Genomic DNA, 16,165 nt, shown 5'->3' with positions numbered 1-16,165 from the left:
GTTTTTTTGGGATAACGTTTCATAGAAGTATTCTTTGTTGTCAATTCAAATTACATCGAACTTTTGACATATCTCGGTAGGCGTCGGTTCGCGATCGGTGCAGAGTGCACGGTCCAAGCGTTCACGTACGTAGTTCATCAGTGTACCCGCGCTCTCCGCACGGCTGCCGCACTGCAAGTTACAGCAGCTTCGCTTGGTTCGCAGCCCCAACGATCTAAACGGCGCCAGAGGACAACGGAGTACCGTCATCAAGCATTAGGTTTGTCGTCTGAGTTACCGTTGGACTCTCGTATGTTTCTGTTGCCGTAACTGTTGCCAAGGGTCCTCATTTCGCTTGTCAACTGGTCATACACTCGCCTCACGGAACTGATACAACACCACGTTAGGCTTGGGTCGAGTGTTCCATCCTCCCGTTCTTTCGTCGATCCGTCATCAGTATTCTTTAACGGGGCACGTGGTGGGAGAGACTCGAGCATTTCGACGTTTACACTTTCTTGCCGAGGACAGTATTACACTACGACATCGATATCGACGACGATACAGTGAGGTCACACTAGAGATATGGCACCCCCGGCGATTAAGGGAGCTGGCGGTGAAAAAAAAGCTGGGAGAAGCGTACACTTTGGTGGGTTGGGGGTACCTACACAGGGAGATCACCAGCAGCCGGCGATACCGATGACAGGGATGAACCCGAATACGACGCGGCCGACAGATCCTTTCGAAGATAACGAATATGTTCATGTTACTCGACCCACGACACCGGCAGGTCCGCTGAGTGGTACAGCATCTCCGGCTTTCTCTTTTATAGGGAGTGCCAAGCCAAAGTTTACACTTTCAGATGAGAATAACGAGACGGCAACTCTGAACGAACCGGATGATCATCATGATGACCACGAAGCACCACCCATGTCGCCTCTCGCAAGCGAGAACAGTGCCACCGGTATCAACAACGGAGAATCATCCGAGCCTGGACCTGGTATCCGACGAGCCGCACCCTTGCCGAACTTGTCCGGTATGATGGCCTTCCAAAGGTATGAACCGGTGCCTTCTGTTCCCACAAGCGAGCCAACTACGCCGTCCCTGGCAGAACGAAGAAACTTTGGCGAACGGCTTGCTCTACCACCGCCTACGTCTCACAAGAAGTCCCACGCACGACACATCTCCATGGCTTCCACTGCATCAGAGGGTCTTACGCCACCGGCCGAACGCTCAGATGGCTTGATGGAACTTCGACAGTCTCTTCATGCTGCGTTGGACTCATCGGTTCCTCCGTCACCGGCTGGCTCCATGTATCAGGACGGATATTTTTCCGATGTCGATATTGACCGTGAAGATGCTAACCAAGTAGAGGCATTCAAGCAAGCACAAAGGCTCGTTAGGCAAATTGATGGTGGGATGGGCGCTGGTTCCTCAGCCTCTACGTCTCGCAAATCGTCTATTGATCTGGATCTCGAGGCTGGGGATGCTGCTACACAGCCGTTTGCTGATACGTATGCACCCCGTCGGGGTCGGGCGCCGAGTGTGGCCATGACGCTTATGTCTTTGGGACAGAATTTGGGTATGGGGGTGCATAATGTGCCAGAGTCAAATGCTATCCTAGCGGAGAGTAGGCGGTCTACGGATGATTCAGGAACTACGAGGCCGAGGAGGAAATGGTGGCAGTCACGTTCTGCGAACTCATCTGCGACATCTCTTCAGGATTTAGCCGGCCATGCTGCGAGTATCAACCAATCTTCGTCTCCTTTTGGTGGTCCTCTATCTGCGTCCCAGACTCTGGTCGATGATGGTACATCGTCTCCCAAGCCTTCGAGACCTGGCTTCCATAGCCGCATCAGCTCTCAAGTTGCGTCTGGTTTCTCAAAGATGAACATCAAGAAACAGCAAAGAGCGCGCCGAACCAAGGCCGTCCGCGCCCTCACAGACTACTTCCAGAAACGTAACTTCATCGTCAAGCTCTGCCGCGCCCTCATGCTCTACGGCGCCCCAACCCACCGCCTCGAAGAATACTGCTACCAGACCGCAAACATGTTCACCATTAAAGCGAGTTTCCTCTACTTACCCGGCTGCATGTTTTGCTGCTTCAAAGACGAGGCGGCCATGACGTCCGATATCGAGTTTATCCGTGTTCCCGCTGGTATCGATTTGTGGAAGTTGAGGCAGGTGCATTTAATCTACAAGGAAGTTGTGCATGATGAGTTGGATGTTGGACAGGCGGCGAAGCGGCTTGAGAAGATTATGAAGGCGCCGCCGCTTTACAACATTTATTTCATTCTGTTTTTCTGGGGGTTTGCAAGTGCCTGGGTTGGCTTGTTCGCGTTCACGGGACGCTGGATTGATATGCCTATTGCGTTTGCGTTGGGCATAATTGTGGGCTTCTTCCAATTAGTGGTGGCCTCCCGCGTCCGCAACTTTACGAACATCTTCGAGGTGCTGGCAGCGTTCATCACCTCATTTCTTGCTCGATTGTTGGGATCGATCGTGGTTAATGGTGAACACGTCTTCTGTTATGCCAATCTCGCGGCGAGTTCGATCGCCCTGATTCTTCCTGGTTATATCGTGCTCACGGGAGCTCTCGAATTACAGTCGAGAAACATTATCGCTGGTTCTATTCGGCTTATTTGGGCGTTAGTTTACTCCCTCATGTTGGGTTACGGCAGTGCGCTTGGTAGCGTTCTCTCCGGAGTGATTGGGAAGTATTGCATCAAGGAAACTGTTCATTTCAGTCTCATTACGGAGACAACCTGCACGGAACACCTGGTCAGTCCATGGTTTCGCTTCATCATTATCCCGATGTTCACGTTGTGTCTTCTTATCGTGAACCAAGCGCATCCAAGACAATGGTTGCCGACGATCATCATCTCCAGTGCCGGAAACGCTGTCGGTTACTTCGTGGGTAAGGTCATCACCGAGTCCAGTATTTCGGGTGCCGTTGCGTAAGTTTACCTTCCCTCTTCCTGCTTGATTTGAACAAGCTAACACTCTATTACAGTGCTTTCGTGGTGGGTGTTTTGGGAAACATTTATTCGCGTGTATGGCAAGGTCTGGCATTCACCGCTGTTCTTCCAGCTATCTTCGTGATGGTGCCGTCGGGTCTTTCTGCCCAGGGTGGTATCGTTGGAGGACTTCAGGCGTCAGAGAGCGTGACGAATGGTACTACGACTACTTCGGTGTCGTACGATAATGTTGGATGGGACCTTGGAGTGAACATGATCCAGGTTGCCATTGGTATCACGGTATGTATGCCTTTGGTTTTCGTTCCAAGTTCAGCGGCTAACAATTGCTTTAGGTTGGCCTGTTCCTCGCCTCCTTAATTACGTACCCTTATGGCAAGAAGCGCTCCGTTGCGTTCGCCTTCTAAGTGTTGAACGAGATTACCCTGAGAATACATTATTTCCCACGGTTGCCGCGGCTCGTCGACACAGCTCACCCTTGACACTCTCGGTAATGTAGGCCCTACGCCACGTGCGCGACCCCGATTAGGCGGCACGACGGACTGGACCCCGGCAACGGGACTTGAAGGAGATCCGAAGAAAAAAATAAAAGCAGCCTTGGCATCCCTACGACTTTTCCGTCTTCTCCCTACGCGTACCGTCTTTGTCAATCACCGTACAATTACAATGTCTTCCGCCGCGACTTTCTACGATCTCCCCGCTCCTCTCGATAAGAAGAAGCAGGAGTTCCCTCTCTCTGATTTGAAGGGAAAGGTCGTGTTGGTTGTGAATGTTGCAAGCAAGTGCGGGTATGACATATTGGGCGTATTATTCAGCCAGGACAGTGTCGCTGACGCACGTCGTACAGGTTCACCCCGCAATATGAAGGTCTCGAGAAGATCTACCAGCAGTACAAGGACAAGGATTTCGCTATCATTGGATTCCCTTGTAACCAGTTCGGTGCTCAGGAGCCCGGAAGCGATGAGGGTTTGTTCTTCTTCGTCGTCCGTCGTGCCTGTCAGCTGACAATGCTCGCAGAGATCCAATCCTTCTGTCAATTGAACTACGGCGTTTCCTTCCCCGTTCTCGCCAAGGTCGACGTTAACGGCTCTACATCGTCTCCTATCTACGAGTGGTTGAAGAACCAGAAGTCTGGTTTCATGGGTTTGACTAGGATTAAGATGAGTACCCCTTCCTCTGCAGACGTGAACGTCGGCTAACAGCATGTTTACTGGAACTTCGAGAAGTTCTTGATTGGTAAGGACGGAAATGTTGTCGAGCGTTACTCTTCGTTGTCGAAGCCCGAGAGCATCGCGGAAGATATTGAGAAGTTGCTTTAAGTTTCTTGTATGAGGCTGTATCGCGGGAGCGGAGCATAGCTAGACAGGATTGCGGATTGCGAGAGGTTGGAACGGAGTTCTTGCACTCTAAATACAATAAACGAAATAATTCATATGCATTTTTCCGATCGGCCCCAGTGCGCGGACCTTCGGAGTTAATACGGCGACCCCACATCATGTAACGTAGACATACAATTCCCGCATTCGAACACAACAATCGACCCCCAACCATCACCTCCAACAGATTGTATGCGATACCTCCTACGGTGAAGCAAAGGAATCTAGCAAAGAAAATCGGCTGAACATCGTACCAGCAAAGTCTACTGGATGCAGCACACCGCTGTCTTAGGCCAAAGTCAAAATGAACATAGTGCCTATTGTTCCCCATCGTGCCTATTGTTCTCGCACGCCCACCAACACCCGCAAGGGACAACTACTGCGCAACTCACGAGACAACCTCGCCAAAGGAGTCTCGAACCTTTGTTTACTGTCCCACATGGGCGGATACCCACCCGGAACGGTTGATTTGTTCAGTTTCACAGAACAATTGATTGGGGCCGACAACAATAGCCCCCGACATATTGTCTTGGATATTCATGCTTTGTTAGCATGAGGCAGATGAAGGGCAAAATGGAATGGAGACCGCTCAGCTGAGGAGTTTGTTTCCTTTTCCAATGTTTACCTGGAGGACATAAGGAGTGCTCTCCTTCCTCGCTCCTCACTTCTTGTCTCGACTCTCAAACATCAAACGTCCACAGTCCGAGATCAAACTTGAACAACAAACATGTCTGACAGTGTCTTCGAATATGATGCGAGCTTTGACTACTACAACCAGCCGTTCAACGTCACTGCGGTTGGGTATGGTGTCATCACCTACGCTCTCTCCGACATCGACTCCTTCGAGCAAGGACGTGTAAACAACTGTGCCATCTTCGCCGCACAAGTCGGCATGTGTGGGATGCTCGCCCTGGTCCTCATGATGGTCACCAAGCCCGAGAAGAGGAGGACGCCATTGTTCTTGGTCAACATGGCATCACTCTTCGTCAACTGTCTCCGCAACATTCTCCAGATCTGTTACTGGACTGGTCCTTTCCTGAGTGTTCCGCTTAACTTTGCGGGCGATTTCTCGCATGTTACGAAAGCTGCATACAACGTCTCGAAATCTGCTGCGATTGTTCAGGTCTTCTTGGTGGCATTCATTCAGGTTTCGCTGATTATGCAGGTTCGCGTGGTGTACTCGTCCCAGAAGACGCTGAACTACATCATGACTCCAGTCTCCTGTGTCCTCTCCGCTACCGTCGTCGTCTTCTGGGCTTCCGCTGCTGCTTTCAACGTCCGTCAAATCGACGGAAACGAGATCACCGACGTCACCTGGGTTTTCCGCGCTTCTCGTATCCTCGCCACGGTCTCCATCTGTTTCTTCTGCGCTATCTTCTCCAGCAAGTTGTTCACCACCATCCGCACTCGTCGCAGACTCGGGTTGAAGCAGTTCGGACCCATGCAGGTTATCTTCATCATGGGTCTCCAGACTCTCTTTATTCCTATGATTCTCACCATCACCGATATCTGGGTTACGCTCTCTTCCCTCGCTACCTTCACCACTACCGTCGTCGTTATCTCTCTTCCCTTGTCCTCCATGTGGGCCACCGTCGAGGCCGAGAAGCTCAGGCCTTCCGTTATGCCTACCTCCGCTGTCGGTAACTCCAAGATCATGTTCTCCTCCAACGGCACCCAGCACGACCGTAACGAATTTTCTCTCTACCCCATGGACGAGAAGAGGCAATACTCCACCAACGTTGAGGCACGCGAGAGCACTTGGGGCGCTGAGGGTATCCGTGTGAACAAGACCGTCGATGTTAGCGAGGAGCGAATCCCGCTCGGAGATGACCGCGTATAAGCAGCGCAGGCCGAAAACATGGCATACTTTAGTCTTTTTACACACTGTTTTGCAAACACTTTTAATATCTTCTATGTCATAAATTGAATATCAATGATACCCTGGTGAAAGTCCTATTCATCGCTACCCTCACTCCCTTCCTCTTGCTCCGTCAGTTCTCGCCATGTCGCTGCCGCCAAGACACCGAAAGCAACGATGATCAGGAAGCCACCGAGCAAAGCATTCCGGGTCAGTGGCTTTCCCGTAATAACCATATCCGTCAGTGCGATAACGAAGATAGACAGTAATGCAGCGACAGAGCTCAACACTGGGTTTGTCAGACTGACCATCGTCAAGAACGCTGCTGTGAACACAAAGTTCGCCACCATTGAGATCACAAGACACACCCATACCTGCTTCGAAGGCCATTCGAAGATCTCTACTCCCAAGTAGTGGAAGAACGGGAGAGTAATCCAGAGAGTGAGAAGAGTCGCCAGTCCGATACTTGCGGCTACGGCGTTCGAAAAGTAGATAGAATCACGGGGCGTAGGTTCCATATCCGCCGGCGGGCATGCCATTCGCTTATACAGGACTTCATATAGCCTAAACGTACGGTCAGTCCGTGGCTCGACAGGGGTGATTCGACGTGCCCACCCATATCCTACACTCCCAATCGCAATGATAACATTCCCAATAAGCCTGTTACTCGCCTCAACCTCGTGCCCGGGTGTATGATCTTGCACTCCGCCATACGCGACGATCACGACGCCGACAACACTCAAGATGACTGCACCGACTTTATCCCATCGGACTGCTTCTCCGAGAAGGATGACACTCCAGGCATATGCGAAAAATGCTGAGGCGTTATAGATAGCGCTCAGGTCGCTTGGTGTTGTAAGACTGTCACACTATTTAGCACGGTCCATGGGAACAGCAGCAACGGAGCAACCCACTTTACCGCGACATACCACGTCGACGCGGCAACATTCAGCGATAGAGCCAACCATAAGGTCACTATCGTCGCGTTGTATGCTAGGCTTTGCGTCGACGCAACGTATCGATCATGGATCGACTGCGCAGTGGTGATCAATGAGTGGACGTGCGCTCGGTACAGCACCCGAAAGCGGACCGAAGGTTGTCGTAGGCGGACGTGGAGGAGTTGTAGAGGGAAGAGGAGTATCCAGGATGAATGCGTAACGTACCTAAACAATCACCTTGTGTTAGTGAGCCTGGATCGGGAGTATGTAGGCGTAGAGTCGTACATCATCATGAACGGCTTGGACCAGCCAAGATCCGCTTGGATATAAGCAGCAAGCTCAGTTTGCACTACAAACCACACTCATAAGCCCTTGTTACACTCCTGGATCCTCAATGTCCAAACCAGTAAAGGTGACCAGCACCAACACGAGCGCAACACTCACAATCACCACCTTGCTCCGATTCACATCCCTCTTCGCCGGATCAGTGTGAAACCGCCGCAACGGAGGCCGCGGAGGAGCCAATCGCTCAACATCGCTGGGTCTGTGATCCTCGTCTTGATCCAGCAACGGTGCTGTAGCTGACATGTTTGTTGTGCTTTCTGTCTCGGTTGTCCTGGGTGATCAACTGGGCATACGACGGCCGGTGCTTGTGCAGGGCTTAGGCGGGACCCTCGTGCGGTGGATTGCAGCTGGCGCCACACTTTGATTTCCGCGGGAACCTTGTGTAGGGTCCCATTTCAAGCATGAAGTTTGTCATAGGACGGCTGGATGTGGAGGACAAGAGTGTAGCAGTATTAGAAAATTGTGATTAGGGAGTATCCAGATATAGTTTCAAGGCTCAGGTAACCGGTAACATCACTCAATCCGCTCGCGTCGTGTCTCCCAAACTTCCTCGATAGACTTATCCTTCGTCTCGGGCACGTACGCCCTGAGACCTATCAAACCCGCCAGAGCCGCTGCAGTAAAGATCAAGAATACCCACGATCCCAACAGATCCTTGAACGTTGGAAAGAAGGTTCCAACAAGGAACGCACCCAACCAGTTCCCAGCCAGCCCAAGACTTTGAGCGATTCCCGCAACCTCGGAAGGGGAGAGCTCGGATACCATGAGGAATGGAATCGGTCCAGCTCCGACAGCGAATGCGGCGATAAACACCACGCAGCACACAGCAGAGATAGTTGGCCAGTGCAAAAAGAGGGAAACGGAAAGACCGGCGGTCGACAAAGCCATACCGGTCACAGAAAGGTTGAGCAAGAACTTTCTGCCGGTGCGGTCGATGAGTTGACTGGCAATCGCCGTCACGACGAGGTTGACGATGCCGATGTACACACTGATGGAGGCCGCTTGAGAAGGGAAGCTAGAAGCCATGATCGAGGTAGAAAAGCTACACAAACCGAGTTAGTTGACAACAGTTGATAAAGAGGAATAACACATACAAGACCATCGCCGTCGCACCCAGGAACTGCTGTCCAACGAGGAGAATGAAGGTGGCCTTTAGAACCTGATGGTACTTAGGATCAAACAAGAAAGAGCGTGTAGATGCGGGTGCTTCCTGAGTGGAGCTAGGACTGGCGTTGTCATTCTCGCTACCCAAAAGGGCACGTTCTTCTTCGTCTGGAGCACACGTCAGCTTCCAGATCCGTTGACAAAAACTGACAGACTCACCAAGGACCTGCCCGGCAGACACACCCATCTCCGTCAATTCCGCTTCGATATTGTCGTGCCCACGAAGCTTGCGCAGCGTATGTTTAGCCTGCTTGACATCGTTCTTGTGGTTAACGAGCCAATTAGGGGACTCAATGACGAAGAACAGCAACACAAGCTGAATCAAGCCCAGAAAGGCTGCCAAACCCAAGATGATCCTCCAATAGGGAGACTTCGACAACCGCAACCCCAACAATTGGCTCACCAAAGTGCCAAAGACGATAGACAGCTGTGTGAGACATCCAAGACTCCCACGAAGCTCCTTCGGCGCGATCTCTGAGATGAACAACGGAGTTAAGACAACCGACATCCCGCTACTGAATCCAGCAACCAAACGTCCAGCAGCCAGCATGGGCATCGACGAAGCGGAAGCCATAAGGATCGGACCAAGGATTGCGCCAATTGTGCTCCAGAGCATTGCACCCTTTCGTCCATACTCCTGAGCTGGCTTGCTGGCAGCAAGAGAGCCGAACAAACCACCTATGTTAACCGTTAGAAGGTATAGTAGAGGGTGGGGATGTGAACACCGACCAATCGTGAAGATGGAGGTAACAACCGCAAACTCTGTCGTAGACATAGGAATACACAAAGGCAGATCGTAGAAGGCTTTGGCACCGATAGGAATCGACGTTAGGCAGCATATATCAGCCTGAGGCGCGTTCAACGCCCCCTGTTTCTGCTGCGTCAGTGACCGTTTCCTGGAGCGGAGGTGAGTTCGTACCATATGGTAACCGAACAAGAACGTGCCAATGGTGATGACAGTTATTACGAAGAGAAGATACAACATTGTGACGGTACGAAGCTCGAATGCTGAAGAGTCTTTAGGGGTTGAACAGACGTGACGACGAGGTTGGAGTCGTTGAATCCTCGGAGCGTCGCACGACTGCCATGACGTGCAACAGCTGATCGCCGGGCGGCTGCGGGGTGCAGAATCTCGATTTATCGATTCCCGATAAACCAAATAAGCTCGCCAATTTATCCGCGAACATATGAATGTGTTTTGACTGGGCGGCTTTACATGGGACTTTCTGTGTATAAGTCAAAGAGAAAGCAAAATGGATATATGGGATATATGTCCTGCAAACGTCCTCTATAGGTATAGCATAACGAGCGACTGGCAGAATTATGTGTCGTGTCTGCTCTCCTCTTTCCTCCTCCTCTCTCCCTCATTCCGCTCCTCACGTCTTACTTCTTCTCCGATGTAAAAACTGTCCCATTATCAGCCCCCGACCCAACACTCGGCTTACTCTTCCCAATCTCTAACCCAGACCCCCTATAAACGTAATGCGGACGTCCATCCAGCATCCTCCGCGGTGAGTTGCCCTGGCCGGTCGTATCGGCTTCAGATCTCCGGCGGTTGGGGGATGGTTTCGCGGCTGAGGGGAAAGATGATTCTTGAAGCTCTGCTGCGCGTCTGGCGGAGGGCGAACAGGGGCGATCGACACCTCCAGCCACCTTAGGTGACTTGGGACCGTTCTTGTCTTTCGGGCTATGCGGAGGGCTGGTGTTGATTTGTGGAACTGCCTCTCGGGAAGATAAGCGGCGCTCCATTCCGCGGATGAGAACCTTATCCGCCCGTTTCTGGGCCTTCGTCTTCGAGGCCTCGGGCTCCGCTGGTTCCTTATCATCGACTTCCACCGGCTTTCCAGTATGAACCGTTGGAAAGCCTTCCGGGGTATGAGGAGTCTTGGTCCCCTCCGGCGTTCCCAATCTGGAACTAGACTTGCCTTCATGACGTTTCTTCCCCCTTCCTTTACGAAAACGTTGTTCGACTTCTTTCTTGACCGATTCGTCAGCGGATTCCTCCAAATTGGCCACCGCCTTCGACCTCTCTTCGCTCTCGTCGATTTCTGCCTCCCTATCTTCCTGTTCGTCTTTATCCATCTCGACATTTCTGGGATCCTCACCTACGGACGCATTCGGCTCCTCCAACTCGTAGTGCGGCGGCATCTCCGTCTTCTCCTGGATCTCGGCAGTGATTTGAGTCTGAGGTGCTAAAGCCTCTTCCACGCCGACTTCATCGATAGCCTCTTTCACCGAACTCGGCAACGTCTCCGCAAAGTTCTTCAGGATGTCGAAGACGTGCGGGAATACGAGCTCATCGACATCATCCGCCCAAATGAGATCAAGATGCTCATACTTCGGAATCTCATGAGCAACCGTATGCCTCGGCAACTCCCTCAGCATCGCATTGATATCGACAAGACTGTCACTCCCACCGTAGATCAGAGCAATCGGCGTATGAATATTCTTCGTCGGAAACCTCGCCACGCGATAAAACTGACTCGTCAACGAAAGCGACAAAGAACTGTCATCATCATACATCTGGAACTTCTGCGATCGGATAATCTGGAACCAATGCACCAGTGCCTTAACCGAAGTAAACGAGTACAGATGGTTGTACGACACGACCTTCTGCGCAAACGACGAGTTGTTGTTCGTCCACCCAAACAAAAGTCCCGTACACGCATCAATAATCCTCACGAAAATGGGAGGGTAGATCAACATCTGCCAGAACATAGTCGAGGGCAACAAACTCTTGTGCCCGAAGAACGAAAACAGAATCCCTGGCGAGGACTTCATCAACGCGTCCACAATCGGATTATGCAAACCCGCAGGACTCATCGCAGGCGCCAACCCCACAAACAAATTGACTTTCTCGTTCAATTGCGGGTTAATCGACAACATGGCGAAAGCCTGCGCGGTGCCCTGCGAAAAGCCGATGTACGCCAACGAGGGCGCACCGGTGGTGTCGAGGATGTACCTGATGCTGTCAGGGATGTCGAACATTGCAAACTCATCAATACTAAAGTCCCAAAATGCTTTTTGGGAGCTATTGAGGGAGGTGTGTTTCTTGGAGTACTTGTTGCCGCGGTTGTTGCCGAGCCAGACGTCGTATCCCATCTGTACGAGAGCGAACGGGAGGGAGCGGTGCTCCTCGTTTGGAGCAACCCAGATTTCGGAATTCATCATGAGGCCGTGGTGGAGGTAGACCACTGGCTTGCGGTGTCCCTTATCAGCTTGACGACCAGGAGGAACATCATCGAGTGACTCCTCCTTCTTTCTCGGTAAGCGGTGTAGACCGAGCATGAACCCGTCCCTAGTCGGCACGACATGTTCCTCAGCTTCATACCCAAACAGTGCACACACTACACACACAATTAGCAAACCTCCCAACGAAAAGGCTAAAAGTCAACTCACTCTCAACAAACCCCGGCGCACAAGCAAGTTTCTTCGTAAAGCTCTGCGGCTCAGGCTTAAACACATATCGATGGAAAAACGTAGCTGAACCGGCCCGAATCCAATCAAGTACGGATGCCGGTAAAAAGACTGTACTTAGGCGTACGGCGCCTTCGAGGCAGAGGAAGACGACACCCAGGAAGAGTGCGAGCCAGTCGCGGATGCGAAGACGCGACACTACTGGGACCGCCATTGCAATTCAGGTAACTGCAGACCTGGATGAAGCTCTTTATAGAGAGGAACACTGTCGCCAATTTATATGTCGCTCTTCTAAGGTCTTACAGGTCCTTCCGTTATCGCGGTTTCTGGGCTGATGGTGGTTCACGGTAATCTCGGGTTGCAATTGGGGGCACTTGGCAGATCTAGAAGAACCATGCGCGCAGTTGAGGGTCACGTCAACGCACATGAGCCTCAATCAAGACCAAAACCTTAAATTGGGAATGCCAACCCGGTTCATGGAGTCGAGATTCTGCCTAGGAATGCCGCATGCGAACGATGCTATCATGGTATTGATACACTAAAGCTAAAATTAAGGATACGGCGTCATTTGCAGCTTGCCAGAGTCAAACGGACATCACGAAAGCCCGCGCTCACGACAACGCCAAAACCCGCCCCTGCTGTTTCTTCTTCTCAAACCACTTCTTGCGATACTCCGCAATCGTCTCCGCAATCTCATTAACCCCGGCACTCTTATCTGTCTTCTTCCCAATCTTCATCACAGCCTTGTGTAGTCCTGTTTTGTAAGCTTTGCGCTCTTCTTCGGTTTCGCCTTCGACTACCTTGATCAGGTCTGCGAGGATTTCGTTGTCGTCCATGTTGGTATCGCGGAAGTGTTGGGATTCGCAGGTGTCGTCGTTACACGTGCCGCCAGAAGTTTCGTATAAGCACATTCTGATCTTTGGATCGATCTTGTGACTGTAGGTGGCCGAGCGATACTGCTGCTCGGTGTTCGACGCATACAACGGATGAAACCTGTATGAACGGAAGGAACGTAGTGCGCTCTGATATGGGGTAAACTTGGGCTTCGGCGTCCCAGGTCTCTCAGGCTCAGCAACCGGAGCAGGATTTGTAGTCATAACGACATCCTGCATGCCGTCCGTCGCCGTTTCCGCTCCATCAATCAATTTCAGCTCTTCACTTTCGCTAGAAGAACCGTCACTCTCATCCTCAGACTCCGAAAACTCCTCTTCCGAGCTATCTTCAGACTCATCATCCTCATCCTCCTCAGATTCCTCAACTTCAACAGACTCATTGGACTCCTGTATCTCACCAGACTCATCCGACGAAATCACACTCATCTCTTCCGCCTCATCCACAACGCTGTCTTCTTTTGTCGACTCCATGACTTCTTCGCGAAAAACCATCACGGGACCTTTCCGCTTCGGTTGCTGTTGCTTCTGACCATTCTTCCCAGCCAGAGGAACCGGCGGGACGTATGACTGGATCAACCCCGCAGGCCTTGCCGGAGGTCCTTTGGGTTTCTGTGGGAGGGCTGGCGGAGGTACGTAGGCGGAGATCACACTCGTATCTGTGACGTTCGTCGCAACTGACTCAGTAGGTGATTCGGGTGGCTTGATCACTCTTACATGCGTAAGAGAAGGGGAAGGGTTAGTAAGGCTCGGTCGCCTCACTAACCTCGCCATTGTTGTACGTGGACTCAGGACGTCCTCTGTAGGAGGGGGAGGAAGAGAAAGGCGCGAGAGGTTTACTAAATAGAATGTATTTCACGTTGAGATAATCCTTTCCAAAATTTCTCGAACCAACGGATTACGCACCATCTTCAACTTCACGTCTTGGCAACTTTTCTCTCAACTTTTGAATTTCCTCTCGTTTAGTGATCAAGTCATTCTCGACGGCTTCATGGGTTGATGCGTATTCGTCGAAGGTCTTCTGGAATGTGGTTAGGGCAGCGCGTTGTTCGTCGAGGGTTTTTTGGAGCACGATGCGTTCATCGTCCATTTTGAGCACGAGCCGGCGTGCTTCGTCGAGGCGGGAGGTGACATCTTTCAGACGCTCTTCGTTCGCGGAACAGGTCGTTGCCAGACGGTCGACGTCGGTCTTCAGGCCTTCACGTTTGACAGCCATTTCGTCACGCCTTTTAACTCCAGCTTCCACCTCGGCTTCGAGCCTCTGCAAGCGTTCTTGGTCGATGTCCTTGGTTGCGTCCCTGATGACCCTCAAAGCGTTTGCTTCACTCTCTGGCAAGGTCGTAGAAGCCGTCTTCTTCTTGTTCGCCTCCATACGCGCGATCTGCTCCATCATTTTCTTGATCTCCTCTTCCTTCCGTCTCAGCTCATCAGACGCAGCGTTGCCATTGCCTTGGTCACTCTGTACTGTCGCCAGGGTACTCTTTGCCGCTTGAAGCGTTGCGGTCCTTGACTGCGATACATGATCTTCGTCGTCAGAGAAATCAATCAGCACGGGCGGGTGCCGTTCCGCACCAAAGCAACGGCGTTGCGCTTCGGGAACAACAGGCGAATCAAAATCAGCTGCAACTGGCCTCTTCCGTCTACGTTGCACGTCTACTGGCGAGGCCGGGGTCGCCGGAGATCCTTTTGCTGGTACTGGTGAATTCGAAGCAGTGTTGGTCGAAGAAGTCATGCTTGGTTCATCGATCTGCAACAGATCACTGGTTGATAATGATGTCACTTCTGGCGCCAGTGTCTTGCCGGTGGGAATGCCCAACTCCTTAAATATCTCTGTTACAATATCTGCACGGATACCTTGGGCACAGATTTGCTCGAACGAGATACCCCACTTAACCAAATCACGCACTGCACCTTTAGCAAGCTTGAGCTGCGCCAACCGTGCAGTCTCGTCTGCAACAATCTTCGGGGGTGTAGCAGCTACTGGAGGTGGAGGAGAGGCCAGAGGAAGGGCCAACGGTGGAGGCATCACATCAGGTTGACTGGTTGGAGCATATTCCGGCCTGCGGAGACCCTTCGGACTCACTGGCTCCTTCTTAATCTTCTGGAATGCGGAAAAGGTTTTCCCTGCAAGGATGTCCGCCACTGCTGTTCGTGGTCTTGATGGCGGTGTGTTGCGATTACTTGTACGTGAATGCTCAAGGAGGGTATTGGGGAGGCCAGCGCCGGCTACAGAAGAAGATCAGTTTGTCCACTGAGGAATGGGAGAAGACAGAGAGTTGCGGTAGCCGCATACACCCGTGTTGCAGTTCGAACTCACCGTCAGCGTTGGCCATGGTGAACGTCAATCAACCAAAAAGTCTATCGGGATCTTTCCAAAAAGAAACTCTCACTCTCTCAACAAGAAGCAAACACAGAAAAGAGGTAGGTCGCTAATAAGCAAACTTCGGATGGATCCGTAGCGGTTGGGCAATGTGGGGCAGTAAGTGTCACAGGTGAACTGACTGCCGTGGTCGTGGGATGCTGCCTGCGGTAACGGACTGTACAAGTCGATGGACTGTTCCGAACTCACAAACTTCAACAACAAAATCACAAGAAGGAGGTCTTGGTTCAAACGGTGTACTGATTCTTGGTTGCCCGCACTCGTTGCTAGGGAATGCAGGCTCGATGCAACCTGATGCAGGCTGTGTTTACATACCCCTGAATATGCCGTACACGGGCCTCTGGTAGAAGCAGCATTCAACTTACAGGAGGTCCAACCACTCGTCGACAGCTCCACCCCCTTTATCAAGGACCACAAGCCTTCTACGACGGGGCTCCATCCGCATACTGTTCGTCCATCGCCAGAGGAGCTCCATCCTTTTGCGTTCACTGCTGTTTACCGCTAAGCTTTGACCGAATTCACGACCAACATCGCCTGTCGGGGCATCAGCATATAGCCCAGGCTCAACATGCTGCCGAAGCTCACTTCAGTCTCTAGTCCTCGTAAGGACAGGTTCCGTGCTCCTACGTCTCCCACGAAAACACAGACATTCAAGCCTCTCTTCATCAAGCAGGGCAGCGAAGACAACGGCATCGACGCTGCCGCAATAGACCTGAGCGGCAAGAAATGGGTTTGGGTCAAGGATGAGGCGAAGGCCTTTGTCAAGGGTTGGGTTGTTGAGGAGGAAGGCGGTGAGCTGCACGTCAAGTGCCTGGATGACACGGATCGCAAGGTGAACGTTCAGGA

The 16,165-nt window shown here is 51.9% G+C and overlaps 7 protein-coding genes across 7 annotated transcripts; 3 read left to right on the top strand and 4 right to left on the bottom strand.

Annotated features, from left to right (window-relative positions):
* Window positions 1-1,863: 1,863 nt before the first annotated feature.
* Window positions 1,864-3,358, top strand: SAICODRAFT_57561 (DUF1212-domain-containing protein; the record flags this gene model as incomplete). Its single annotated transcript, XM_019169545.1, has 3 exons — window positions 1,864-2,933; window positions 2,990-3,233; window positions 3,287-3,358. 3 exons carry the CDS (start codon window positions 1,864-1,866, stop codon window positions 3,356-3,358), a joined length of 1,386 nt encoding a protein of 461 aa, XP_019023875.1.
* Window positions 3,359-3,460: 102 nt separating this feature from the next.
* SAICODRAFT_30557 (putative glutathione peroxidase) lies at window positions 3,461-4,384 on the top strand. Its single transcript, XM_019167711.1, has 4 exons — window positions 3,461-3,739; window positions 3,799-3,917; window positions 3,969-4,111; window positions 4,163-4,384. The coding sequence occupies exons 1-4, from the start codon at window positions 3,618-3,620 to the stop codon at window positions 4,268-4,270; spliced, it is 492 nt and encodes a 163-aa protein (XP_019023874.1). The 5' UTR covers window positions 3,461-3,617; the 3' UTR covers window positions 4,271-4,384.
* A 754-nt stretch (window positions 4,385-5,138) lies between these two features.
* On the top strand, window positions 5,139-5,957 carry SAICODRAFT_44268 (uncharacterized protein; the record flags this gene model as incomplete). The annotated part of the gene is made up of 1 exon (XM_019168768.1): window positions 5,139-5,957. A coding segment is annotated over one exon (819 nt), but the record flags the coding sequence as incomplete, so codon positions are not given.
* Window positions 5,958-6,280: 323 nt separating this feature from the next.
* Window positions 6,281-7,711, bottom strand: SAICODRAFT_35420 (uncharacterized protein; the record flags this gene model as incomplete). Its single annotated transcript, XM_019168422.1, has 5 exons — window positions 6,281-6,749; window positions 6,801-7,046; window positions 7,100-7,348; window positions 7,409-7,472; window positions 7,528-7,711. 5 exons carry the CDS (start codon window positions 7,709-7,711, stop codon window positions 6,281-6,283), a joined length of 1,212 nt encoding a protein of 403 aa, XP_019023872.1.
* A 202-nt stretch (window positions 7,712-7,913) lies between these two features.
* Window positions 7,914-9,691, bottom strand: SAICODRAFT_19550 (putative MFS glucose transporter). The gene is made up of 5 exons (XM_019166122.1): window positions 9,552-9,691; window positions 9,362-9,500; window positions 8,792-9,310; window positions 8,563-8,740; window positions 7,914-8,510 (listed from the first exon to the last, which is right to left on the bottom strand). The coding sequence occupies exons 1-5, from the start codon at window positions 9,615-9,617 to the stop codon at window positions 7,982-7,984; spliced, it is 1,431 nt and encodes a 476-aa protein (XP_019023871.1). The 5' UTR covers window positions 9,618-9,691; the 3' UTR covers window positions 7,914-7,981.
* Window positions 9,692-10,009: 318 nt separating this feature from the next.
* SAICODRAFT_19549 (alpha/beta-hydrolase) lies at window positions 10,010-12,383 on the bottom strand. The gene is made up of 2 exons (XM_019166121.1): window positions 12,032-12,383; window positions 10,010-11,979 (listed from the first exon to the last, which is right to left on the bottom strand). The coding sequence occupies exons 1-2, from the start codon at window positions 12,261-12,263 to the stop codon at window positions 10,016-10,018; spliced, it is 2,196 nt and encodes a 731-aa protein (XP_019023870.1). The 5' UTR covers window positions 12,264-12,383; the 3' UTR covers window positions 10,010-10,015.
* A 156-nt stretch (window positions 12,384-12,539) lies between these two features.
* Window positions 12,540-15,306, bottom strand: SAICODRAFT_30555 (uncharacterized protein). Its single transcript, XM_019167710.1, has 3 exons — window positions 15,257-15,306; window positions 13,846-15,165; window positions 12,540-13,778 (listed from the first exon to the last, which is right to left on the bottom strand). Exons 1-3 carry the CDS (start codon window positions 15,270-15,272, stop codon window positions 12,661-12,663), a joined length of 2,454 nt encoding a protein of 817 aa, XP_019023869.1. The 5' UTR covers window positions 15,273-15,306; the 3' UTR covers window positions 12,540-12,660.
* Between the last annotated feature and the right edge of the window lie 859 nt (window positions 15,307-16,165).

The sequence above is a fragment of the Saitoella complicata genome (assembly GCF_001661265.1).
Source record: "Saitoella complicata NRRL Y-17804 unplaced genomic scaffold SAICOscaffold_13, whole genome shotgun sequence".
Lineage (NCBI taxonomy): Eukaryota > Fungi > Ascomycota > Saitoellomycetes > Saitoellales > Saitoellaceae > Saitoella > Saitoella complicata.
This window is presented reverse-complemented; position numbering and strand designations above follow the sequence as displayed.

Bases quoted from the DNA above. Each gene is read 5' to 3' on its own strand.
- SAICODRAFT_30557 (XM_019167711.1), top strand. From the start codon at position 3,618: ATGTCTTCCGCCGCGACTTTCTACGATCTCCCCGCTCCTCTCGATAAG. The intron at 3,740-3,798 runs GTATGACATATT...CACGTCGTACAG, and splicing joins AATGTTGCAAGCAAGTGCGG to GTTCACCCCGCAATATGAAG. The intron at 3,918-3,968 runs GTTTGTTCTTCT...CAATGCTCGCAG, and splicing joins GGAGCCCGGAAGCGATGAGG to AGATCCAATCCTTCTGTCAA.
- SAICODRAFT_19550 (XM_019166122.1), bottom strand. From the start codon at position 9,617: ATGTTGTATCTTCTCTTCGTAATAACTGTCATCACCATTGGCACGTTC. The intron at 9,501-9,551 runs GTACGAACTCAC...CAGCAGAAACAG, and splicing joins TCTTGTTCGGTTACCATATG to GGGGCGTTGAACGCGCCTCA. The intron at 8,741-8,791 runs GTGAGTCTGTCA...CGTGTGCTCCAG, and splicing joins GTCTGCCGGGCAGGTCCTTG to ACGAAGAAGAACGTGCCCTT.
- SAICODRAFT_19549 (XM_019166121.1), bottom strand. From the start codon at position 12,263: ATGGCGGTCCCAGTAGTGTCGCGTCTTCGCATCCGCGACTGGCTCGCA. The intron at 11,980-12,031 runs GTGAGTTGACTT...TTGTGTGTGTAG, and splicing joins TGCGCCGGGGTTTGTTGAGA to TGTGTGCACTGTTTGGGTAT.
- SAICODRAFT_30555 (XM_019167710.1), bottom strand. The intron at 13,779-13,845 runs GTGCGTAATCCG...CATTCTATTTAG, and splicing joins AAGACGTGAAGTTGAAGATG to TAAACCTCTCGCGCCTTTCT.